Below are 26033 nucleotides of genomic sequence, written 5' to 3'. Positions count from 1 at the left end.
GTTCTGGGCTCCTCAGTTCAAGGAGGACAGGGTACTACTGGAGAGGGTACAACAAAAGGCTGCAAAGGTCATTAGGAACATCTCTCATAAAGAAAGACTGAGGGACTTGGGGCTTTTTAGTCTAGAGAAGGCTGAGGGGGGATCTTACAGCACTTATAAATAATTACAGGGTAGGTGTCAGGAGGATAGGGCCAGTGTTTTTTCAATGGTGCCCAGTGACAGGACAAGAGGTAATGGGCACAAACTTGAACATGGGAAGTTCTATTTAAACATGAGAAGGTACTTCTTTACTTTGAGACTGGGAGAGCACTGGAACAAGCTGCCCAGAAAGGTGATGGAACCTTCTTCTCTCACGTCCTTCAAAACCTGCTTGGACACCAACCTGTGCACCCTGCTCTGGCAGAGGGGTGGCACTGGACAATCTCCAAAGGTCTCTTCAGTGGCCTATCACTTTGTGATGCTTCACAGAAAATTATTTCCACTTTATTCAGTGCTTTAAATAAGTTTTCTAGGTGCAGTATCATAAAGACTGAAAGGAGGAATGATAAAAAGTTACTTATGACTCCTAGGTCGACTAGAAGTCGACATCATTGCTAACACCAAACAAAACCCAGCAGATATATTTGCTTTGAAAACTGTATTATTATTCTTTCTGTTTGCACTGCATGACATAAAAACCTTATTAAATCTTCTAAAATCTTTCATTTCCCTGGCCACCTCTGGTGGCAAAACTTGCCAATGAAATACAAATATCACAGATCACGTGAGACCCGTGAATGGACTTTGTGTCAGCAGACTGGGACAGGCTGCCACATCTCCCTGACGTGGAGGCCTATGAAGTACATGTTTCCTGATGAAGAAAATGACAAAAGGCATTTCTTGAAGTATCTGCTGCATAACACTATGATTAATGTAGTTCTAATAACATTTAGTGGGGTTTTATTATACTTTATAAGAAGAAACTGAAGTTTTAGGTGGGCTAGGATGGCAAAGGATACTGGGTGTAGCACAACCTTTTCTCCTTTGCATTTGTTGCTTTTTCACTGACAACTTTGTGCACCCCTAAGTTGACAGAGAAGTGTGTTCAGGAGCAGTGGGCAAAGCTTTGTGCAGGTTTTAACTGTTCAGTAGGCTGTTCAGACCTATTTCAAAGCACCTGAACACCACATGATGTTTGTCACGCTTCTTCGGCTTTTCTGCATCCCAAAGAAGCAGCTGTAGTTTTGTGACTTTCCAGGGCAGCATGCTGGGCTTTTACTCTGGCAGTGCAGTTTGCTTTGTGTTTCTTTGCTCCCCTGGAAGAGCAGAAGTCAGTCTTTGGATTATATAAGTATGGCACTACATTGTCAGACTCTTCCTGAAAAATAAAGTGAGTCAAGCTAACAAACTGAAGTCTGAGCACTGTAAATGGGGAACCACAATATTTAGCAAATCACTTGCCAGGCCTGAAGAAATGGTTGCTTCAGGTATGAATTCCCATGAATTAGAAAGGAAGAAACTGAAAAGTCATCTTCCCTTCTGTCTTTGAGGGCGAGTCAGAGAAAACTTCACGTGGTAGAGTTAGACGATGGTTGGATTTGGTGATCTTAAAGGTCTTTTCCAGCCAAAGCAACTCTGTGATTCTGTTTGGTGTTTTTGCTTCAGCTAGAGGAATATTTGTGAGTCGAAAGACAGGAGCAAGCAAGCTCTGAACATGATCTCACTTACTTGAATATTCAAGAGTGGTTCTACTTTTAAGTAGATACCTGAAATGACTATTCTCATTCTACGGAGAAATTCTTCACTGTCACAATATCAACTTTATTTTGTATGCACCTGCTTGTTTAACTGCATGAGACTGCTTGGGGGACACATAGCATTTCCAGGGGCAGAAGTGACACCTTGAGATATCAGTCAGAATATAAAATGAACAGGGGAAAAAAATGGGAGGGAGGGAGGGAGGGAGGAAGCGAGATTTAGCAACTGTGTCCTCTAGGCTGAGCTGAAGACCTGGAGGAAGATGCGGGAGTAGATTATTTCTCAAGCCAGTGCCAGTAGCATTCAAGACATTATTAGTGCACACGACAGATGCCTTGCATGCTTCTGACCTTCAGGCTGATTATTAGAACAGTTTATTGAAACATTCAGCCGTGTCAGCACTTCAGAAAATATTTGTTGCTCAAACCTGTACTTGTGGAATTAACAGGCAAGGGAAACTGTTGACTGCTAGCAAGGTTATATCCTTTGCAAGAGCAAAATGGCATTTGCAATTGCCAAACCAAGACAGGAATGAAACAGGTTTTGTGGACGTTTATCAGGACAATGTGGAAAGCGAGTATCTGAAGATAGGTCTGGCATATTTGCTCTTATACAGAATATACACTTTTGTGCAGAGGGGCAAGTATTGCGTCATAATATTTATTGAAACTGCAGTATTTTGGCAGTTCCCTCATTTGTTGCCACTAAGAAAGTCATAGTAAGAGAAAGAAAAGGTAGATTCCTAAAAATGAGAGGGAGAGAAGTTTTTCTTTTAAGTGAAAAACAAGACTTGGGGCATCTGGTCTGAAAGCAGGTCCATGGCTTTACAGCCCATGTTGTTCTTCATCTTCAACAGCGGTGTAAAAGACTTCACCGCTACATCAGGCATGTCTGTAAGTCATGGCTCTAGTATGTCTGCCCCTGGCATAGTCAAGAGTGAGCATCCTAAGATGAGTAAGAACAAGAGATACTTCACTTTTTCCAGTCTTATTTAGGCAAAATTCATTTAATTCAAATAATTGAAGTGTGATGATTAAGGTATGCTAAATAATTATGGAATATTAATTATCTGTGTAGCCTATATTTAGTATAGGGTTTTTTTATTTCACAGTGCTATATTGGTTTGTTCTTTTCATGTTTCTCCTTCCTGATTCCTAGCTAAAAGAGAAAGTCAGTGGTTCAGATTCAATCTTCCATTGGCCTGCTAGTATAGATTGCTTCTCCTTCCAGCATGTGGAAGGGCTTGTCTGAGTGGCACAGCAAATTACTACCTTTGGAGTTCAGTTGTGCAGGAACATTTAAGGCAGACATTCTGTAAGTTGGACCCATAGAATGCCTCACCGCTTGAAATATCCATAAGTCACTTTCAAGGCACACTAGGGACTTATGTCTTCTTCTTTAAAATCCAATTTGATGATCTCCGTTTTAGCCAAAGCACAGACTCAGTGTTACAAGATTTTATTTATTTTTTAGTACAGAATCACCACCAAGGTTGGAAGAGACCTCAAAGATCATCAAGTCCAACCTGGCACCATAGACCTCATGACTACTACAGCATGGCACCAAGTGCCACGTCCAATCCCCTCTTGAACACCTCCCTGGGCAGCACATTCCAATGGCTAACAACTCTCTCTGTGAAGAACTTTCTCCTCACCTCCAGCCTAAACTTCCCCTGGCACAGCTTGAGCCTGTGTCCTCTTGTTCTGGTGCTGGTTGCCTGGGAGAAGAGACCAACTCCCTCCTGGCTACAACCACCTTTGAGGTGGTTGTAGACAGCAATAAGGACTCCCCTGAGCCTCTTCTTCTCCAGGCTAAACAACCCCAGCTCCCTCAGCCTCTCCTCATAGGGCTTGTGCTCGAGGCCTCTCCCCAGCCTCGTTGCCCTTCTCTGGACACATTCAAGTGTCTCAATGTCCGTCTTAAACTGAGGGGCCCAGAACTGGACACAGTACTCAAGGTGTGGCCTAAGCAGTGCTGAGTACAGGGGCACAATGACTTCTCTACTCCTGCAGGCCACACTATTCTTGATGCATGCCAGGATGCCATTGTCCTTCTTGGCCACCTGGGCACACTGCTGGCTGATTGACAATGCTGTCAATCAGCACTCCCAGGTCTCTTTCTGTTTGGCAACTCTACATCCACTCTGACCCCAGCCTGTAGCTCTGCATGGGGTTGTTGTGGCCAAAGTGCTGCACCCGGCACTTGGATTTGTTGAATGTCATTTTGTTGGACTCCACCCATGTGTCCAGTCAGTTGATGTCCCTCTGCAGAGCCCTTCTGCCCTCTAACAAATCAACATCTGCTCCCAACTTGGTGTCATCTGCAAATTTGCTGATGACTGACTCAATCCCCTCATTCAGTTCATCCGTGAAGATATTAAAGAGGTGGGGCCCAGAGCTGATCCCTGGGGGACACCCCCAGTACGACCCATCAGGAAAACCAGAGGTGTCCCGCAAGTTTTGTTAGGGGCTGTGATTCACTATGGGTTTGGACACAGTTTCCAGTAAGTTCTTTGGAAATGGTCCTGCATTAAATTAGCACAAGATTAAAGCTGGGATAGCACTGAAAAGGGGTTTCTGGTAATTTTTTAGCTTTTATTTTTAAGCCATAATAATCTGAGTTGTCTGAAGAGATTCCTTTTTCTTTGATGAGGCTTAGATTTTTGTTCAAAGTGTAAGGTGCGCTCCTTCATCAATGCACTTGTTACTGGAGATGTTATTAACACCAAGATCTTCAGGGTTTCTCTTATGTGAGTTTCAGAGCTTTCAACCCATTTCCATTCTCTCAGGAGCCTGCTGTAATATTGTTTTACAGGCAATTCCAGAGATGTTGCAATAAGGATTTGTGTTTGATCTAATTGTAACCTTTATTCTCGAAGGGAAACCACAGCTTGTCACACACAGCACTTTTCAGGTCTTTTTCTTTGCTCACGTTCCCCTTTTTGCATGTATGTGAGAGAGAGATTAGGCTTTGTGTAGATGAGCATTGTTTCACTGACCATAATAGGTTGTTGGATGTTTTGATGAAATGTTGCCGAAGTTTGTGCTATTCATTGAGATCTAACAATCTCACCACAGTATTTTCCAGAGGCTAGGCTCTCTGGGTGGAATTGCCTTAAGCAGACATAAGAAGAAAGGGGACTGGGGCTGAAAAAAGAAGAGAATGAGGATTTGGGGGAGCTTGGTGTATGAAGGTTAGAAAGGATTGTATGTTTTGGACACTAGGAGTGGCAGAAGTGCAGACTCAGAACTTTGCCATCATTTCTGGTGCGCTTGAGCAGGCTGCCAGGAAAAGGCTCCACTGAAAGGCACCATTTAGCCTCCGGCTTGTGGTGAGGCACAATACCTTTTATCTTCTGATAAAAGCCATACTCAGTTACCCTGCATGAAATTCTTCCCTATGTTAAAGCCTGCTTGCATCTTTCCACCAATTTAAAGATACTCTAAAATAAATTTGAAGAGCTGTGGAAGGCTTGCCACACACCTTTCTAGTCTTCCTAGGAAGAGTCACTATGAAATCAGGGGAGATCTTATTGCTGTCTACAACTACCTGAAGGGAGGTGGTAGCCCGGAGGGGGTTGGTCTCTTCTCCCAGGCAACCAGCACCAGAACAAGAGGACACAGTCTCAAGCTGTGCCAGGGGAAGTTTAGGCTCAAGGTGAGGAGAAAGTTCTTCACAGAGAGAGTTGTTAGCCATTAGAATGTGCTGCCCAGGAAGGTGGTGGAGTCCCCATCCCAAGAGCTGTTCAAGAGGGGATTGGACATTGCACTTGGTGCCATGGTTTATTCTTGAGGTCTGTGGTGACAGGTTGGACTTGATGATCTTTGAGGTCTCTTCCAACCTTGGTGATTCTGTGAAATTCACTTGTGCCACTTGGACATTTGCCCTACTTTGGTCTCTAGATGGCAAGTGAAGGGGGCATCTTGACCTTTCTTTTTGCTGAAACTCACATCCTTGTACCAGCTGAAGGCACTGACATAGAGTTATTCCGAAGCTCAGTTAGGAACGAGGAGAAAATGGAAGAGCAGCAAGAGAAGCTCTGTGCACATAGCCTCAGCCATTGCTTTAAGATAAGGATTCATGGAGAGTTGGATGTCATAAGGTAGATTAGACAGAATGAATAACATAATTTCTTTTTCCTCAGTATTCAAAGTCCGAATTTCCACATTTGAGAGAGAATCTTCAGGAAATAAAAATTTAATTCCAGCTTCTGATCTCTCTCAAGATTGTTTGCAAAACCTTAGAACTGATCATATGGTTTGGTTTTATTTCCTGAGGCAGTGAATTGTCTGGAGCAGCTTTTTTTTTTTCAGTAGCAATTTATTTTTGATTATCACTTCCCACTTTAGACAGAATACATGTGATGCATAAATAAGCCACTAAATTGGTATCTTCAGCAATGTATTATAAGCTCGAGGTTATCTGGGGGTAGATGTTCTTGCTGTGTATGCTTTAACTGTATTCTTGATGTTAATGTCTGTGGTTTTGACCGTGAAAAATGTGGGGTCAAATATTCATTGTTGAAAGATGTTAACCCAGTCCCAGATGGTGACAATTTAACTCAGTCACCCAAATTACTCAGTTAACAGCAGGAGTGGAGTTAGTCAGAGTGTCATTAAAAATTAGGCATTTACAATATTGCAGTGTATATTCTCAGGCAGAACTTTGATCATGTAGAGTTCAAACTGCAGATGCAATCAATGTAATCTGTATTAAAATGACACAGCAGTGCCGTTAAAGCAGTTTGGAAGCTGAAATGGCCACTGACTGCCATGTGTGCATAGTTAATGATGGTGCCAATATATGGAAATGATTAAGTGTGGGTTAATATGCTTAGTGGAAGCTTTGAAATTTCACCCAGAAGACATTATTATAGAGTTTTCTTAAAGTTACCTGGTTAATCATGTATTTTACATATCAAAGGTAGGTCTTCACAGTGCGGCTGATTTCCCACATTGGACTTACTCTTCTGGTCTTTGCCCTAATGCAAGAGTTGCTCTTATTCATGATTCCCTTCATTGAAAGTGACACTGCCACAGGTGATGTGTTGGAAGGATCTGGGAGTTTGGTGTACACCAAGTTCTCCATGAGACAACAGTGTGCCCTTGTAGCCAAGGCTAATGGTGTATCCCACCTAGAATATTGCATCCAGTTATGGGCTCCACAGTTCCAGAGGGACAGGGATCTACTGGAGAGAGTCCAATGGAGGGCTACAAGGATGATGAAGTCTCTGGAGCACTGCCTTGTGAGGAAAGGCTGAGAGACCTGCAGCTCTTTAGTCTGGAGAAAAGACCGAGAGGGGATCTGATTAATGTCTATAAAGATCTGAGGGCTGTGGGTCAGGAAGGGTCAGCCTCTGCTCACTTGTGCCATGCGATACAACAAGGGACAGTGGATGTAAACTGCAGCACAGAAAGTTCCACCTCAACATGAAGAAGATCTTCTTTACTGTAGGGGTCGCAGAGCACTGGAACAGGCTCCCCTGAGAGGTTGTGGAGTCTCTTCTCTGGAGACTTTCAAGCCCTGTCTGGATGTGTTACTGTGTGATCTGTGCTACATTCTACGATCCTGCTCTGGCAGAGGGGTTAGACTCAATCTCCAGAGGACCCTTCTAACCCCTAACATCCTGTGATCTATTTTCTGCATTAGGACACTTGGCAGCTTCATTTAAATGATACTACTTATCACTGAAATAGTAGTGGTACTACTACTAAACAATTAGTAACACTGCTTATCACTACTCCCACACTATGTATCAGCATAAGTATACATAGCAGCATGCTCTGAAAGTAGTTTATATTTATAAGGAAACTTATTTCAGTGAATGGGAATTCATAATGTCTTCTCATGAATGGCAGGGCTGTTGAGAAACTCGAGCCAGTCTTGGATGCAGCAGTGTTGAGACACAACAATTAGAAACTTCGGATACTCCAAATACTTTGTGTCTGAAAAAGAGTAGCTTTCTTGGGGGAGAGGGGAAGTTGCCCTCAAATTCTGAAATAAACTGAATACTTGGAGTTGTCTCACACTTTCTGAGGTTCAGGGAATGGTAAAATCAGCCACATAACGAGGGATGATAGAATGTTCTGAAGAAAGACTCCTTCCCTCTTCACCATTTCCTTTATTTAAAAGCTATCGTTGACTCTATTAGAATGAGAACTGCACACAGATTTAGTATCTCTCTTGCCTCTTTCTTTTCTTTTTGCATTGTCTGCTGCTTTTCTGCTGCAGTATTCAGTGAAGCTTAGAGCTGTGGGAGATCAGTGAAAGGGATCTGGGAATTAAAGGCTGAGGGGAATCCCAGGAAGGAGTGTGTGCATGGTGAGCTCGATAACAGTGTTAGCCAGAATCAGCCTGCAAAAAGGCTGCTTGATAAAGGTTGGGAAAAGCTGAAGGGGAATTAAAGAAGATTATTCAGTGCTGTGAAGTATCAAGACTTTTAAGACTATGTCTTCACTACAATTAACATAGACTATTGCTCTTTGTCCTTGCCTTGTCTACTGAGTCTGACAGCTTGAGAGTTGCAGCAAATGTAGAGAGAGCTCTAACTTTGGAAGCTCATTTCACTAACACCTTGAAGGCAGAGCTGTGGCCAGTTCCTCATTTCTCAGAGGGACAGGGATCTTTTTCCCCTAATTCTTTGAAGAGATAGCTTACACAATTCATTTTGTGGAAATATTCAGAATTCTGACCTCTGCACTCAGCAGCCTAGCAACTCATGTATGGAACTGTGAATTGGAGACACATAGTAATTTTGGTGTGGCTGGCAGTATCACCAGCATCATGGCAAAGCTTCTCTGACTCAAATGCTGTTCATCCTGATTGCCTCTAAACATGCAGATATTGGCAAAAGACAAAAAAAAATGGGGTGCTACAGAATTAGGGTCTGTAACTCAATGAGGTATCTAAGCAAGAGGCTGAGTTTTAAGACTGTTTGAATCTGTCCTTATTTGTCAGATGAGTTAAGCCTTTTAACTGTTATGGAAGTGATTTCATTTGGACTTAGAGGATCCCAGGATGTTAGGGGTTTGAGGAGACCTCTGGAGATCATCAAGCCCAACCCCCCTGCCAGAGCAAGACCACAGAGTCTAGTGCAGGTTGCACAGGAACACATCCAGATGAATTCTGAATGTGCATTGTTGAATTAAATTTAATTTCTAATTTGTGGAAAAATAATGAGGAGGAATTGGAAGGGACACTAGAAGACACAAAGGGGAAATGGGAGAGTGAAGACATCTGGAATAAAGACCAAAATGAAATGTGTGAACTTCCAAGGATTGCATGTGTGTCAAAGTTCAGGTCTTGATATGTGAAATTAAGAAGGGAATTAAATCAGTGAGGAGAGGGTGGAAGAGGCTGAAGGATGTGTGATGGAAAGACATAGGAAAAAAGGGAGACATGACAAAGCCAACCAGGGAGTAGTATGTACACCACTCTGGCATGGGTAATGTTTCAGGGGCTACTTGGTTCTGTTTTTTCCTGTGTTACCATTATAGGTTAATCTGAAAACACAAAAGATTCTTCCTAGTTTCTCTGAAAGACAGAAGCAGAGCTGTGTAGAGGATTATGTACATGAATTTTAGGTGGGGAGTTGTGTGCTGCATAGAAGAACCTGTAGGTGTGTGCGTGCTGTCTAAAATGGTGTTTTGGAATAATCACAGAATCACCAAGGTTGGAAGAGACCTCAAAGATCATCAAGTCCAACCTGTCACCACAGACCTCATGACTAAACCATGGCACCAAGTGCCATGTCCAATCCCCTCTTGAACACCTCCAGGGATGGGGACTCCACCACCTCCCCAGGCAGCACATTCCAATGCCTAACAACTCTCTCTGAGAAGAACTTTCTCCTCATCTCAAGCCTAAACTTCCCCTGGCGCAGCTTGAGACTGTGTCCTCTTGTTCTGGTGCTGGTTGCCTGGGAGAAGAGACCAAGCCCCTCCTGCCTACAACCTCCCTTCAGGTAGTTGTAGAGAGCAATAAGGTCTCCCCTGAGCCTTCTTTTCTCCAGGCTGAACAATCCCAGCTCCCTCAGCATAAAAGGATGTTACATTATTATGAATTGTGGGGAGGGAAGAGGGATAGGAGAAGTCATGCAAGAGAATTGTATTAGTGTGTGAACAGATGAAAGGAAGATAGGTTTGGAGGATGAATTTGTGTGTTTAACTCCCATACCCTGTTTCTGTGTCTTTTCTTGCAAGTGGTTTTTATGGGCGATAATTGTTTATCACCACATCCTGGACGTCACTGGTGCTAAACAAAAGTCTGTGTGCCACTGATCAATTAAACATTAATGGCTCACTTTGAAAGGTTTAGTAAGGTTGTTAATGATGTAACAACAGGAAATTCAGTTGGAAAAGTAAGAAGCCTTATTCTCTTTGTGATTATTACCTGACTTGATCAAACCTTTTATTTCCCCAGCATGAAATTTGTTCAAATAAACAAATAAAAACCTGGTTTTCTGATGCTGAGTTCAATCACTCTAGGAGATGAATAGGCTGAACAGTACTAGCTGCAGCATTTGGTGGCAGGCAGCCGGGTGTCCTCCTCTGTTCAAGCAAGGATTTGGTTTTTACCCTTAAAGCAAGGAGCGTTTCAATGATATCAGTGCAGTTCAGGTATCTTGTAATTTTTTGCCAAAGTAGTGGTAAGACTTTTTCAGCACATGAAGCATTGCTATTAACAGCAGAAATGATTTTGACATTCTGTGCCCCTCTCTTACCTACAGTACTGGATACCAGTGTATTTACTATTCACCTGAAAACACAGCCAAAGCAAAAGAAGTTCTCAGCAACATCAATCATCTACAACCACTCATATCAAGCCATGCAGACCTGCTGCTTAATTCTGCAAGCCAGCATTCTCCAGACAGCTTGAAGAATTCTTTAAAGATGCTTTCAGAAAAGGTAGGATTCAAATCTTCATTGCAATGGAAAATGGAATAACCAAGTCTCTAACTGCTAGGGATTTTTTTTCTGCATACATTGACTTTCATAGCATCAGGAAATATTAAATAAGCTTTGCTAAAATAAGCTTCACAATGTTGCTGTTGGAAAGAAGAATATTGTTTAGCATTTCTCTAGGCCTTCCATGTAGAGAATTAATGAGATCTGTAAAGGTTGTCTTTATTTGAAAGTATGATTAACTTAATTTTGTGTGTCTTTGTTATCCTCTAGTGGCCACATACTGGGGCTTATCAAAAAGAGATTATTGTAAATAATTTTGTTTTATTTCTCTTTCTGAGATACTTCTAACTGCTGCTTGTGGGAGGTAGTTCAAGCCAGGTTTGTCTATAAGGTTTAGAATAATAGCATGAACAGAAACAGTGATGCAGTCTGGAAGCAGAAGCTAGGAAGTTGACACCAGGAGGTCTCCCAGTTTTAATCCTTTTTCTCCTCTGCTGTTCCTCTGTAGCTTTAGGCTCTTTCTCATCTTAGTTTCTTTAACTCTAAATTAAGGAAGATGATCTCTTCCACCTGTCTCTGAGTGATATTGGAAATTAGCTGAAGTTTGAAGTACTTTTAAGCATATGTTATCCCATTAAAATATTAAGCATTATAACTATGAGCAAAGGGGTTGAAAAAGGTTTCCCATCACTTCTTGGGCAATACATTCTGTAATGTGATCTCAATATGGCTTAATACTACTATCAATAACCATTTCAATATATCTTCAGCTATTGGGAAGTGGCAACCCCTGTGGTCTGCTGAGCACTATTATCACAGCAGCACATTGTTCAATGGGAGAGCTTCCAGCCTGAATATTGAACTCAGCCACATACTGAGAAGGCATTGCCTCAGAGCCACAGGGGAGATAAACATTGCTCTTGGTTACAGATGTGTAAATCCACAATAACTCTGAGAACACTGGAGATGCTGTGAATGTCAGAGATAATATAGGAAACTAGATTTCAGCCTGGGAATGAAAGTAAGGGGTTTAGGGGGGGTTGGAGTGGTGGTAATGGTAATGTACTTTTCTATGTAGTACTGAATAAAGCCATTTTTATCTGTACATCAAAAAAGTGGAGCTGCTCTGTTAGAAATAGACATGGACAAGTGACACAAACCAAACAAAGAAGTGTTTGTTCTGAAGATTCAAGAGCTGGCTGCTGAGGAATTTGTGTCAGCTATAGCCATTTGCTTTGGCCTTCTCACCTTTATATGTCTCGATGGGAGAAGTGGACAGTTTCAGAGTGGCTGCAGGCAGCTGTGATGCTAGCCCACTGTTTGAACCATGGCTTGGAATAAGTGAATCCAGTTGTCTGAACAACTGCTGCAGGAACAGCTGAATCCCTGCTTCATTGTCTATTTCCAAATTTACTTAGAGGAGAAGGCAATAATTGAGAGAGAGGGTTGGACTACTGCTGTGCAAAGTAGTGTGGAGGGACAGCTTCTTGTAAAGAAGGGAAGAGACTTGGGGAGGAAGGAGAGGACTACCAAACAACTTCAGGGAATGGTGATATTAAGTTTCCAGACTCTAAAGTGAGTGAACCCACACAGTGTTGCAGTTAAATCCCTTATGGTTAACACAAAGCATCATCTTGGTATCAAAGATAACCTCTCTACATAATCTGGGAGATTATCTGGGACAATATAGGAGAACCAAGACTAGCATAGTGTCCTTGGTTACATTTAAGATAGGCTAGCATGTTCTTCTGAACAGAATTCCATGATGCCTACCTGTGTGCTTGAGGCATAGGAGGTGCTTCAGTTCAGCCACCTTTTTTATATGTAAAAAATAAAAGATTCAGTGTTCTCTGACATTCAAACTCAACAGAAATTTAGGAATTGAACAGCTGTTAGAGGCTGTAAAAATTCTGTGCTTGATTCCTCAAGTTTACTGAAAAGCATCTTGCAATTTAAGATAATATTCAGCAAGATATATCAAGTAATTTCTCTAAGAAAACCTTAGTTTCTCTGAAAACCTTAGTGAGTAAATCAGAGCTATCAATAATGTAACCTATGTGTTTATGTTAGGAATGGAAAGGCTGGCTGCATGCATTGAAAGTGGAAAATGAAATCGAATAATTCCACTGCAGCTCCTTAAATGGAGCTTATTTTCTCATATCAAGCATGGCTTTATTTCTCCATATATGCTTTGCAATTTGCTGCACTGTTTTCCTGAGACAGCCTTTTATCAACACTTTCTGTTAATTGATTAAGGAAGCTTTTAGCTGTCGACAAGTGTATCAGCATTTGCAGCTTGCAGCAAGCTTGATAAACTCATTTCCCGGCTATGCCTATCTTTGTTTGCAGAAATAGCCTTTCGTCGAGGATCTAAAGGAATTTGCAAAGTTCCCATTTCTTTGACTAGACTTGTTTTGTGATTGCAATATCATGTTATAAATACTGATGTTCTGCAAATTTAGCTGTACTGAGCTGCAAGAAAATGCAGTTAAAACGTAGATTGTTGTTAAACCAATGCAGTCTCGGAATGGAATTTAATTACAGAAGCATTTTAGTCTCCATACAAGAAAAGTTTCTCTCCCGTGCCAGTTTGTCTTTCAGAATGAGTTTTCCTTAAAAAATGTGTACATTAATTCAAGTTATTTGAACTTTGCAGATAGCTACCTAATATACATTGCAGTCATAGTGGATATTCTTCACTTGAAGTTGCCTGATACTTAGAATTTTCTGAAATGTAAAGCTTTTGCAAGTCTACCATGCCTGATGCAGAGACCTGAAATGATCTCAAGCAGGCTTTGAGGGGAAGGGGATGTACAAAACCTCAGGGAAGCTGTGATGATGTCGCTTCTAAGGACAGGCAAGTGAGGTAGTTTGGACTGCCTTATTATGGAGCTGTAGAACAGTCTTGAGGAGGAGCTCTGCTGTTACCATGCAGGAGGAGACAAATCTCTAAGTCTCACTTTTCCACTTCTCTTTAGAAGGTTGGCAATATTCCCCAAAGACTTTGTGGTCTCTGAGCGTGCACTGTGTGGAGGCTGGAAATGTAGGAAACTAGAATTGCCCTGTGCTGCAGTTCAGGACTAATATGAGAGAGTCTTGAAGGGCTACATCTAAGAAAACTGCCTCTGTTTAAGCACCAAGTCAGTAAAGAGAAGACAGAATGGGTCTGGTAAAATTGCCCAGGAGATGAATAGTGTTACCAAGCCTAATCAGTAAAGAATCCCAAATCAGGTCTGACAGACATCCTGATACTGGTGTAAAAAAATCACAACTTAGCTTAGGTATCCTTAAGGTTTTCATTTTTCAGACTTGGAGTTTTATGTGCAGCAAATTTTCTGTCTTTATTTGTGGAACTATCAGGGTTCAAAAATGTCTTCTTCCTAAGCATCATGAAAATGGGGAAAAAGCAGGAACTTCTCAAGCAGGTACCCGATGCCTCAGCTAGAGCTTTAAGAAATCTATCAATTATTTGAAGCATTGTGGGCTAAATGTCAGTAAACTTTTGAAGGGGTGATGAATCAGGAAAGCAAGAAAAAGAAGAGAGTCCAGTAGGAGCAGAGGCATGCAAAAGGGGAGCCAGTACTAGCAAACAGCAATGGAATAAGAGTAGAAGAAAGACATGCTGAAACTGGGAGAAGGATTTCCAGGAAGAGAGATACTGACACTTGAAACTTGTTTGGTTTGGTCGGTTTGGGTTTTTTGTCATTTCTCCTCCAGATTTTGCATAAGAAGCACTGCAGGTCTGAGTGGAGCTTGGCTGGGCAGCCTTCATTTCTAGCATTTCCTAGCTTTGTGTGACTGCTTGTTCAGGCTGGTTGCTCTGATTCTTATCTACACGCTTTTCCTCATGCCTGTGTAATGAAGATTGCGTGCACATCTGAATCTGCACGCGACAATCCACTGCGTTCGGTGTAAATAGGAAGGCAACTAAATCCCCCTGGCTGGGGATAAATAACTTCAGGCAGTTTTGCTGTGAAAGAAATGCAAAACTGTTTCATTATCACCTGTGAACCAGAAGCTCTGACTGGGGAGAGGAGCTTTGGTGGGATGTGGTGGACGTGCTATTACATTGGGGTGCATGTGCTCTCTGCTCTGTCAGATTAACCCTGTTGAATGTTGTTGCAGTAACTAAGGTTGTGACTGTCCCTAGAAGTCTGTCACTGGTGTTTCGCTGGTGATTGCTGCCCTGTAGTGGAGGGAAACTTGTTCTTGCACCTCACCCTCCCCTGTTCAGTAAGTTGTGTCAGATGATGGAGGGAACAGGCCAGTCTCCTAAGTAAAAGTAGCGGAGACAGCACTATGTGTGTGCCTGCAGAAGATGGGCATGCGTGGGAAATTGGTGGCAACAGCAAGTGCTGTTGTGTGGAGACAGTCTAGAGATGTTAAAGGCCATATACTGTGCCCAGTTCTGGGCTCCCCAGTTCAAGAGAGACAGGGAAATACTAGAGAGAGTCCAATGGAGGGCTATGAGGATGATGAAGGAGCTGAGAGACCTGGGGCTGTTAAATCTGGAGAAGAGCAGACTGAGAGGAGTCTTTATTAGTGTTTATAAATTTCTGAAGGGTGGGTGTCAAGAAGAAAGGAACAATGGTGCCCTGTGATAGGACAAGGGGACACAAAGTGAAGCACAGGACGTTCCACCTCAGCATGAGGAAAACCTTTTCACTGTGAGGGTGACAGAGCACTGGAGCAGGCTGCCCAGAGCGGTTGTGGATTCTTCTCTGGAGACTTTCAAACCCCACCTGGACTCATTGCTCGTTGGATCAGATGATCTGCAGAGGTGTATTCCAACCCCCCTACCATTCTGTGATGCTGTGATATGCAGAAAGCATTTTCTTTTTCTTGTTGGGGTGGAAGGGAGATGAATAATGCAGGGCAGCTGGAGGCTTTTAAATCTATGGTAAACTTCCAGCTGTCACAGTCAACAAGAGGGATTCAGAAAAATGCTGCAGATGGAATAGCCTGGGAAAATTACTTCAAGGTTTCCTTTCTTTAAAAATAAATAAATTAATCAGGTGTCTTCTCCTGCCTCCAGGTAGCAGAATTTATCTCTGAAATAAAATCTGCAGTCTGAGATTGCAGAGGCTGCAGTGTAGAGTCCTGCGTTTTCATTTAAGAGGATCCTCAAAATCGTTAACCATGTTTTACCCTACACTTACTTGGAAATTACGGAACAGTAGGTGGTTGCTCTGTTTCATGCAGAGGCACATCTCTGCTGGCAAAGTTTGGAACTCAAATAAAATGGGGTTATTTAAAAAAAAACAAACCCACAATGATTTCTGTGACAGATACTGAACTTTTGTGTTAATTGTTGGGACACTGGCATTGTAGAATGTGATGATGTCCCTAAAACTCTTGAATTATTTCTCATTGTTTGATGGTCTCCTTTGTTTTCTGCCTGTCAGGACAGCTTGAAACAAATATCCATTCTGCCCACAAGAAATTCAGTGGTATAATAGCTGTTGTGCACTGTTGCATTCTTTGGTCTAACCTTTTTGTTTGTGTGTATGTTTTTTTTCTAGACAGAGTTATTTGTGCATGCCTTCAAGGATCAGCTGGTCAGAAGTGCCCTTTTAGCACTATACACAGCCAGACCTGGCTGTGTCCTCAAGAAACCAGCTGTGCCTAGAAGCAGTGCAGAAGAGGGGGGTGATTTACAGCACCAGGATCATCCTTCTCAAGTTAAAAGGCAGGACTCTATACCCCATCATTCTGAGTATGATGAGGAAGAGTGGGTAAGTAGCCAAAAACTTCTGGTTGGTATTCAGTCCTATACCCTACAAATCAGCATAAGCAAATACAAGCCCAAAATGTCCTTCTCACATATTATGGAGGGGTGGTAGGATTGGAAAACCAGCAAAAGAGACTTCTCAGATGTGTTTTGCTAAGCACAGTGTGCCTCTGTGCAGCTGCTTTCTTGTGCATGTAACAGTGAGGATGATGACTATCTCCTGGCCCCAAACATAGCTTTTAGATTTTATCATTCTTAGCATATCTTTCAAAGGTTTATATTATTTATGTGGCTGAGATTTTGTAAGTTGATTATTTTGCTGGATGTGTTCATAATAGATCTGCTTTGTTACATGCTGAATTCAGGCTATTTTTATTCAGTTCAGGCTCATGCTTTCAGTTCATCACTGAGTTCTCATAAATGTAAAGGATGTCAGCCTATTAATCTCTATTATAAATAATTAATAACTTGTGAGAGCTACAATACTTACACCTGAACTGCAATTTTTATCCATAACACAAACAAGAGTAGAAGAATGTATTTCTTCTAGAGAAAAGGCAATTATCCCCAACCCCATGCGTTAAGTAGTCATGAGGTTTAGACAATAAATTACTAACTCATTCTTTTATTTGTCTTCTGGTTTTGGAGCCTTGAATTCACTTTTTCATGTTCTCTCAACAAGCTGAGGGGCTAGCATGGTGGTTCTTTCCTTGAAATGAAAGCCAAAATGTTTGTCTACAGCTGTTGAAGCATTCTGAAAAGTAAATATCACTGCAGGTTTGATGAGAGGGAGACATTTTGCATTTTAATAATGGCTTTTTTTTGTGCAGGATAAATTTGAATGTCATACTTCTGTCTCTGCAAAAAAGCTATGATATTTCTGACAGGCACTTGGTCTTCATCTATTAAAACATTAGGGGATTGAGTCAGTCAGCAGTAAAATTGCAGAGGACACCAAGTTGGGAGCAGATGTTGATCAGTTAAGGGGTAGAAGGGCTCTCCAGAGGGACCTTGACCAGCTGAACAGATGGGCAGAGTCCAACATGATGACATTCAACAAGTCCAAGTGCCAGGTGCTGCACTTTGGCCACAACAACGCTATGTAGTGCTACAGGCTGGGGTTGGATTGGAGGGAGTGCTGCCAAACAGAAAGGGACCTGGGGGTACTGTTTGACAGCTGCCTGTACATGAGCCAGCAGTGTGCCCAGGTGGCCAAGAAGGCCAATGGCATCCGGCCAGGCATCAAGAATAGTGTGGCCTGCAGGAGTAGGGAAGTCATTGTTCCCCTGTACTCAGCACTGGTTAGGCCACACCCTGAGTACTGCGTCCAGTTCTGGGCCCCTCAATTTAAGAAGGACATTGAGAATCTTGAACATGTCCAGAGAAGGGCAACGAGGCTGGGGAGAGGTCTTGAGCACAAGCCCTATGAGGAGAGGCTGAGGGAGCTGGGGTTGCTTAGCCTGGAGAAGAGGAGGCTCAGAGGAGACCTTATTGCTGTCTCCAACTACCTGAAGGGTGGTTGTATCTAGGAGGGGGTTGGTCTCTTCTCCCAGGCAATCAGCACCAGAACAAGAGGACACAGTCTCAAGCTGTGCCAGGGGAAGTTTAGGCTGGGGGTGAGGAGAATGTTCTTCCCAGAGAGAGTTGTTAGACCCTGGAATGTGCTGCCCAGAGAGATGGTGGAGTCACTGGCCATGGAGGTGTTCAAGAGGGTATTGGACATGGCACTTGGTGCCATCATTTAGTAGTCATGAGGTCTGTGGCAACAGGTTGGCCTTGATGATCTTTGAGGTCTTTTCCAACCTTGTTGATTCTATAATTCTATGATATAGGCACGTTGGTTTACAGTGTGTCTATTTTTTCTCCTGAATGTGTAAGATTACCTGCTTGATTAAAATCAAATTGATCTCCAAGTATTTCCTGAGGTAAACCAAGCCAGAGTCACTGTCAAAGCTGAGACAATATGAATCTTAGAGAAATTTTGAGTTTCTCTGTAGTTGAAAGATGAGGCTTCCATCACTTTTTCCATTCTTTCTGTCAGTGGAGGGAATGAATAATGCAAGTTGTAATGATCAAATTGTCATTAGCATGGTGAAAAGAGAAATAATTAATGCATTTAAACTTGAGAAAATGCTTCATAATAGTCTGAAAGTCAAATAAAAAGGAAACAATCCCTTTGAGATACATTGCTTTGTATGCACAGTATTATGTCCTGCTTTTTTCCCCTTCCCTGCTATTATCAATCTTCAGTTTTAGTTTTGCCCAAAATCATCTTCAGTGACATCCAATAACTCTTCAAGATCACCCTGTTCCATCCACTTCTGGTGACTGCATTGCCTTATGACCATCACAAAAGTGAATTCAAGGCAGTGTTTAAAATCTAGGCGAGGTCCAACCCCTTCCCTAACATCCAAAAGTGTCTTCGAGTGACTCCCAATTTTTTAACAGTGCAAGGTTCCCTTTCACTCACTGACCATTGCTGTCCAAAAGAAATCTTTTTTCTCAACAGCAGTACTGTGTTGCACCTCCCTTCTTCCACACCAAGGAGAAACATCCCAGAGTAACTGGCAGCAGTGTGGGTTGAGCTATCTATCCTGGTGCACTGCATGCAGGCAGTAGTGAAGCACCACTTTTTGAGAGTTTGCACCACCAATTTTTGAGAGTTTGATTGCCTCTGGGTAGATAATCTGTTCTCTTGTCAGCTGCAAGGCTAGCCAGGAACCTCCCTGCACAAGGGAAAAAAGCATGTTGTCATGTATAATACAAGAAAAGTTGGGCATGTTGCCACTTGGAGCTGGTTTTGACTGACAGCGTAGCTGTATCTCCAAAGAACAGATCAAATGGCATTTCCAATCAGTTATGTACACACACTGACATGGTACCTGGGCACAGGTCTGAAATACTGACCTCTGTGAGGTATATTCCATTCCAAAGCACTGTCACATCACAAGAGGGTGTTAATCATGGAAATTAAGATAATTGCTATATCTGTGAGCATACCTCTAAAAGACCTCAAGATGCTGTATGGCTATCAACCTGCTTAGTGGGAGACACAGTATCTTCTGAGCACTGGGGAATGCAGTTGCCATGTCAGACTTGGCACAAGTGAAGTGCACAGCTGCAGTGGTGTGTATGGAAGGACAGGCGATGACTGAGGAGCTCTGTAGTGAATTTAGGAAGCCTGAGAATCCTTTGAAAATGGAAAAAAAAAACCCAGCCTCTGGGACTCCACTGGCAGCAGTGCTTAGGAGAAAGACATCTGGTCAGGTGCAATGACAGAAAATAGTTTCCACTCCTGCTCTCTGGAACAGGGGAATTGAATTGCCTGTTAATGATACTTTCAGAACAGCTGGAAATTAATTACATTTTTTGAATTGGGTAGATGAAAGTGAATTATTATACAGGTTCATTTCTAAATGTCCTAAGAAAAGTGCCCAATTTGCTGTGATGCCAAGGCCTAGGTTTTCATGGAGATTGTTGTAAGCCAGCATGCCTGTCTGCCAGTGACACAGCAGAGGCAGCAAGAGGAGTGCAACTCCATTTCTAACCAGCAGCACATAGCCACATGTGCCAGGAGTCCATAATGTCCCAAATGGATACTGAATTTTGGCAATGTGTCACTGCCTTGTCCCACTCTGCCTTGTCCAAGGGTGTCAAGCCCGGCTCTAGATTTTCACCGTCCCTGTCACTGCCTTGACTTTTCAGCAGTAATCGGAAAGAGCAGGAGACCTTGTTTCTTGTGTTCTTTCACACCATAGTAGTAAACTCACCATGCAATTAGCTGCACAGTAACTGATGGGAAAACTGGTATTGAGGGAAGAAGCATCCCTGCTTAGGAATCTAGGGTCTTAGTACTTCAGTGTATCAATAAATAAGACTTCTTTTCTTCTGACCCCTACGTTCACACTGAGGGCTTGTAAGAGTGCTTACTTGAGGGGCCATGGCTGTGTTTTGTCCTTTAACCTGGCACATGCTTCAAAATTGTCACTTATGAGGTAGTTCTTGGGCAAATTGCAAACAGACCACTTAAGAAGGTGAAATGTGGGTGGAATGTGTGCTAGGCTACAGGAAAACATTTGTCATGGTTTAACCTTTGCCAACAGCTAAACACCTCGCAGCCATTCACTCACTTCACATTGGGGCACGGGGAGAATAGCGAGAGTAAAAGTGAGAAACCTTGTGGGTTGAGATAAAAACACTTGACAAGGTAAAGCAAAAGCCATGCTTGCAAAGCAAACCAAGGAATTTATTCACCACTTCCCATCAGCAGGCAGGTGTTTGGCCATCTCCAGGAGATTAGGGCTCCGTCATGCATAACAGTTAGAAAGACAAACGCCGTATCTCCCTCTCCTCCTCCTTCCTTCAGCTCTGTATGCTGAGCATGATGTCATATGGATTGCAATATCTCTTTAGTCACTTGGGGTCAGCTGTCCCATCATAGTTCCCTCCCAACTTCTTGTGCACCCCCAGCTTACTCACTGGTGGGGAGGTGTGAGGAGCAGGAGAGGCTCTGATTCTGTGTAAACACTGCTGAGCAACAACTAAACCACCCCTGTGTTATCAACACTCTTCTCAGCACTAATCCAAAAGGCAGCCCCATGCTAGGGTACTTTGAAGACAGCTAACCCTATCCCAGCTAAAGCCAGCACAAGGTCAGGGGGATAGTAAGAGATGACAAAGAATGGGCAATGGATGGATTTCTTCTCACAGAGAACAGTAGGTAGTCACTTGATTTTCATTGACTGAAAACTGCATTTTTGCCCAAGTTGTTCTTGCCAAACTGCTGAATTTCAACAACCCTTTTGTCAAAATGTGGCCATCTTTGGTGCAGACACAATAATGAGCAATAGACACATCTGTTTTTTCTCACTGCCTACAATGGTAGCTTCTAATCCCAGGAACCTCCTCTGTGGAGAAAGCTGTTGTACAGACCCATTCTCACTCACCCATATGTAAACCAGCCAGATAAATGATAACAGGAGTGAGCTTTCTGTCCACAGATGGGTTTGAATTTTGCTTCAAAACCCCCAGGGCATGTTTGTGTGGATATTGTATAGACATCATCTCAGTGCTGGATTAACAGTTGGTTTGGAAAGAGAGAAGTGTTCTTTACAAAATGAACCAAGGGCTCATATCCATGTTGCTTGTGCAGTAACTCCAGATGCTCGTTAAGAGCTTAACACTCTCTGTGTTGGGATTAAACTCCCCCAGCCGAGGCAGGAAAGGGAAAATAACATTGCTGCAGCCACAATGGGCAGCTTGAGTTCATACACCTCAGCAGCCTCAGTGGCTAGAAGGGCTGAAGTCCCCTGCTACTCTCTGGAAATGCTTTGCAGCTGTTTCAGGCCGGAAATTTTACCATTTGCAATATTTCATTGCTGATTCTTGTCTCAGAAATAGTACTTGTGGATGGTGGAAATCAATAGTTTCTCCCATATCCTGAATGTTGTTCAGGAATGCTTGAGGTACATGCAGGATTAAACTTTTCAAGGAATAGAGGCATAGAATTGTCAGGGCTGGAAGGGACCTCAAGGATCATCTAGTTCCAACCCCTCTGCCCATCTTCTGTCTTTGGCTCTAAATTTTGTTTACACAGATGTGTATCATACAGCCCCTTCTCTAATGGTTTGTTTCATGCATGCAGGTGCAGATATTTCCACATGTTGCATTGTACATACAGTACTTTAAATAAATAAATTGTGGATTACATGAAGTGCTGTAAGAGAGTAACCAGCTTCTTGTAAGACAATACCATTTTCATGGCACAGTTAAGGCATGGGTTTACCTAGGGAGAGGATCGAACCATAGTTTCTGCACCCACCTCTACCACTGGGTGCTCTCTTGTGCTTAAGGCAGCTCTGCAAGATCTTTCCAGGAATCAGATTTGGAGAGCTGGACCTGTATTGCTGTACAGATTCAGCAAGTACATGCTTCTCTTTGCAGGCCCATGCCATTTCCCTCTAGGCAGGATGTCCACTTGTCACAGGACATACCCGTGAGTGGAGGAAACGGGGGAAGATCAGATCCTCCCAGTCAGGATAAAGGCTGGCAAAGTGCAGCATGTAACTGAAAATGAATGTTAGATTAAAAGTTTGCCTTTGTGGTAGTTCTAGTTTTGCCTTCACCCAGCTTCCAAGTGTTGCCATTTCTATGGAACTATGCTTTTTCTGTGAGTTTTCAGGTTTCTGTGACCTTCTTTCCTGCAAAAGTCTTTTGCAATTCCACTTTTACCCTCAAGGCCTGACATGCACATAATGCTTCTGGCTATTGTATCATAAACTAGAAAGAAGAGCAGTGATATTATCTTTCCGTTTTTAACCCCCTAGGAAACTGTGATTGCTCCACATTGGTTTCAGAATGACTCAGCATTAAAACCTATATATGAAGGGGTTTATGTTCTTGTGTTTAGGTTTTAATCCAATTTCTGGCTAGGTGTACAGCCAATTATTCCTATTACAAATTTTTGGTTGGATTTTTTTTTTCTCTCTTCCTATTCAGTCCCACAAATGTTAGTGCAAGAACTTTGATTTCTGTGGCATCCAGCACCTGAAAGACCCTTCTTGTACCCTTCTTCCATAACTGTGTCCAGTTCTGGGCCTCTCAATTTAAGAAGGACATTGAGACACTTGAACGTGTCCAGAGAAGGGCAACGAGGCTGGGGAGAGGCCTTGAGCGCAAGCCCTACAAGGAGAGGCTGAGGGAGCTGGGATTGTTTAACCTGGAGAAAGCTTGGGGGAGACCTTATTGCTGTCTACAACTACCTGAAGGGAGGTTGTAGCCAGGAGGGGATTGGTCTCTTCTCCCAGGCAACCAGCACCAGCACAAGAGGACACAGTCTCAAGCTGCACCAGGGGAAGTTTAGGCTGGAGGTGAGGAGAAAGTTCTTCCCAGAGAGAGTTGTTAACCATTGGAATGTGCTGCCTGGGGAGGTGGTGGAGTCACTGGCCATGGAAGTGTTCAAGAGGGGACTGGACGTGGCACTTGGTGCCATGGTTTAGTAGTCATGAGGTCTTGGGTGACAGATTGGATTTGATGATCTTTGAGGTCTCTTCCAACCTTATTGACTTTATGATTCTATTCTATGATATCTCTTTGGTTTGCTCCATCTTATCTCATTTGTTCTCTGCTTGTACAGAATTTCTTTTATCACTCTATTACATGTGTACTTCTCATATTTATTATAAACTGAGTTGAGTGCAGGTGTGCCAGAGGAAGAGCCAAATGGAAATTGTGTTACCCAATAAACATGTCATGACAGCAAGGTTTTAATTCTAGTCCTTCAATTTTCCATTTGCTGGACCAGAGTAACTGGTGTGGTAAAACAGAGGGTATGTTACATTATCAAAAAGAGGTTGTCAAGCACTATGGCAGAACTGGCAGTCACACTCAAGGTTTGATCTGGGGAGGCTTTGAATGTCTGCCCTCTTACTGCATTATCTCAAACTGCTCATTTCCTTGTGATTAGGCCTGAAGTTTTGCATCTATTTTCATGTAGAATTGAAGGCACAGGTGTTTATTCCAAAGAACCCAAGCAGATGCAGTTCAGTCATTAACACAGCCAAAAAACTCTCCATTAAAAAGGCTTAAGTTGATAGCAGGCTGACAGTTAATATTTCTACTAATATTTCTCATCCATTGCCTATCTGTCTCCACTTTAAGGTGTTAATAGTAAGTTAGTGTTGTCCCCTTTTTTGTCTTCAGTAATGTGCAGTGATAATTCTGCTCTTTTCAGGACAGAGTGTGGGCCAATGTGGGGAAGAGTTTAAACTGTGTTATTGCCATGGTGGACAGACTGCTTGAAAAAGACAACATCAGCGATGGTAAAGAGGGTGAGAAGGACCCTCCAGCAGCAGACTGCAAGGTGTTGCCTACAGGTGGTAAGCAACCTTTTTAGGTGTTGTGGGGTTATTTTCTAAATTGTTGGCTAATAAAAATAGGAAACATTATGGAAAAATGATATGAAGATGAGTCCAGGAGTATCTCTGAGAGTGCTGATGGCCAGGTTTCATGGAGTCATAGCCTTGAATGGTGGAAGGCTCTTTACCACAATTACAGCTCCGTTGTGTGCTCAAACTGCTTGCTGTGCCTAGGTGGGGTTTTGTTGTGTGCTGTGATGAAAACACTTTGAAACCACAACAGTTTCCTTGCAAGAGTGATGTAGTTTAATTCATTTTAGATTTTACTTCAATATACCACTTGGAAAAGACACACTTGGAGTGTGTCTTACCTCGTAGGAAACTTGTAAGGAGAGATAAACTTTGGTTAGGACTAGGGCTAGTGGATCCAAGCTAGAGGAGGGTAGATTTAGATTAGATGTTAGAAGGAAGTTCTTTACCATGAGGATGGTGAGATACTGGAACAGGTTGCCTGGAGAGGTGGTGGAAGCCCTATCCCTGCATGTTTTTAAGGCTGGGCTGGATGTGGCTCTGGGCAACCTGATCTAGTGTGAGGTGTCCCTGCCCATGGCAGAAGGGTTGGAATGAGGTGATCCTTGAGGTCCCATCCAACCAATGTGATTCTGTAACATTTTAATACACTTTCAATACTTAAAATTTATCTCCTTCTAAATGCTATAAGAAGCAGTCACCAAGTAGAATGACAGGTACCTCTTGCTAGGAAATAATTGTAGTGGTTAGAAGACTACAGATGTGTTTCATTCAGCTGAGTTGTTGTCTTTTGTTGCTGATGAATCAAGGACAAAAATTATCAAGATGTTATGGCACTGGAGCATCTTCTTCTCTATTTCCCTCATTTCAGGGCCTTCCCTATTCCTCTTAAATCAGTGCAAGTGCCCTTCCATGAGGGCAGTCAGTGCTGCTGCTGAGTTGTGCTGGGTGTTCTGCAGTACTGCATCACGTGGAAACTGCAGGAGATTTGTGGGACTGGTCGCTTTGTTTTCATGTTCCACGTTTCGACAAAGACATTATTTCCTTGTGATGTTTTCCTGAGAGCATGGCTCAATGCCTTTGAGAACTTACAGGACTTCCAAGGTCATGTAGAAATGGAGATGTTTTAAAATTGCTCTCTTTTATAGCACTAATGTAAAAGATGGAGCTTTCTGGAGAACCATCCAGGTGTGTGGCCAAGTTGTTTGCTGAATAGTTTTCAAAACCATTGCCTTTGGGACCAGAATTTTTCCATGCTTGACTCCTCTGAGTGTGATTTTCTGTCTGTTTTGCTCTGAATCTCCATCTAAAGTTTGACATAAAGCCCTGAGGATGTACCAGGAAGCACCTACACAGATGCTGAGATTCAGAGTTTAGGTTTATAAATTCTGCCTTAATTCTGCTGCAGTGTGTACTTGAAGCCTGGCTGTATGGGTTCGTAACTTGTACCAAGGTATAAAACCATAACGTGTCGACACCCATAGACACATTCTTAAAATTACAGAATTTTATGCTCCATACACTTCACAAAATTACATCTGTGAAAACATTGCCATATTTGCAATTATATCTAAATACCATAATTTGAGCATAATGTATTCCATTAACACTGTAAATGTGTGAGCACAGATTGATCTTTGAGCCTGAAACTGCTGCGGTGCCAGAGTTGATCCTGAGAAAAGTTGTGCTGCTCTTTGTTAGAAAAAGGGAGAGCACCCAGATTTTTTGACAAAGCACTGAAAAGTGTGCCTTGGAGGATATGTTTGCTTATAT

The 26033-nt window shown here is 42.6% G+C and overlaps 1 protein-coding gene across 4 annotated transcripts in view; it reads left to right on the top strand.

Moving 5' to 3' along the window:
• The window catches only part of INPP4B (inositol polyphosphate-4-phosphatase type II B), a 339838-nt gene that overhangs the window by 245949 nt on the left and 67856 nt on the right, over positions 1-26033 (top strand). For 3 of the 4 annotated variants that reach the window (XM_068154053.1, XM_068154054.1, XM_068154056.1), the window contains 3 exons: positions 10466-10643; positions 16166-16378; positions 24107-24251. In XM_068154053.1, coding sequence (XP_068010154.1) covers positions 10466-10643; positions 16166-16378; positions 24107-24251 — 536 coding nt within the window. The remainder of the gene's footprint in view (positions 1-10465; positions 10644-16165; positions 16379-24106; positions 24252-26033) is intronic. The other variant, XM_068154052.1, reaches the window with a different exon arrangement.

Source organism: Melanerpes formicivorus, unplaced genomic scaffold (genome assembly GCF_026170545.1).
Source record: "Melanerpes formicivorus ecotype bairdi unplaced genomic scaffold, bMelFor1.0.p_v2 SCAF_27, whole genome shotgun sequence".
Lineage (NCBI taxonomy): Eukaryota > Metazoa > Chordata > Aves > Piciformes > Picidae > Melanerpes > Melanerpes formicivorus.
This window is presented reverse-complemented; position numbering and strand designations above follow the sequence as displayed.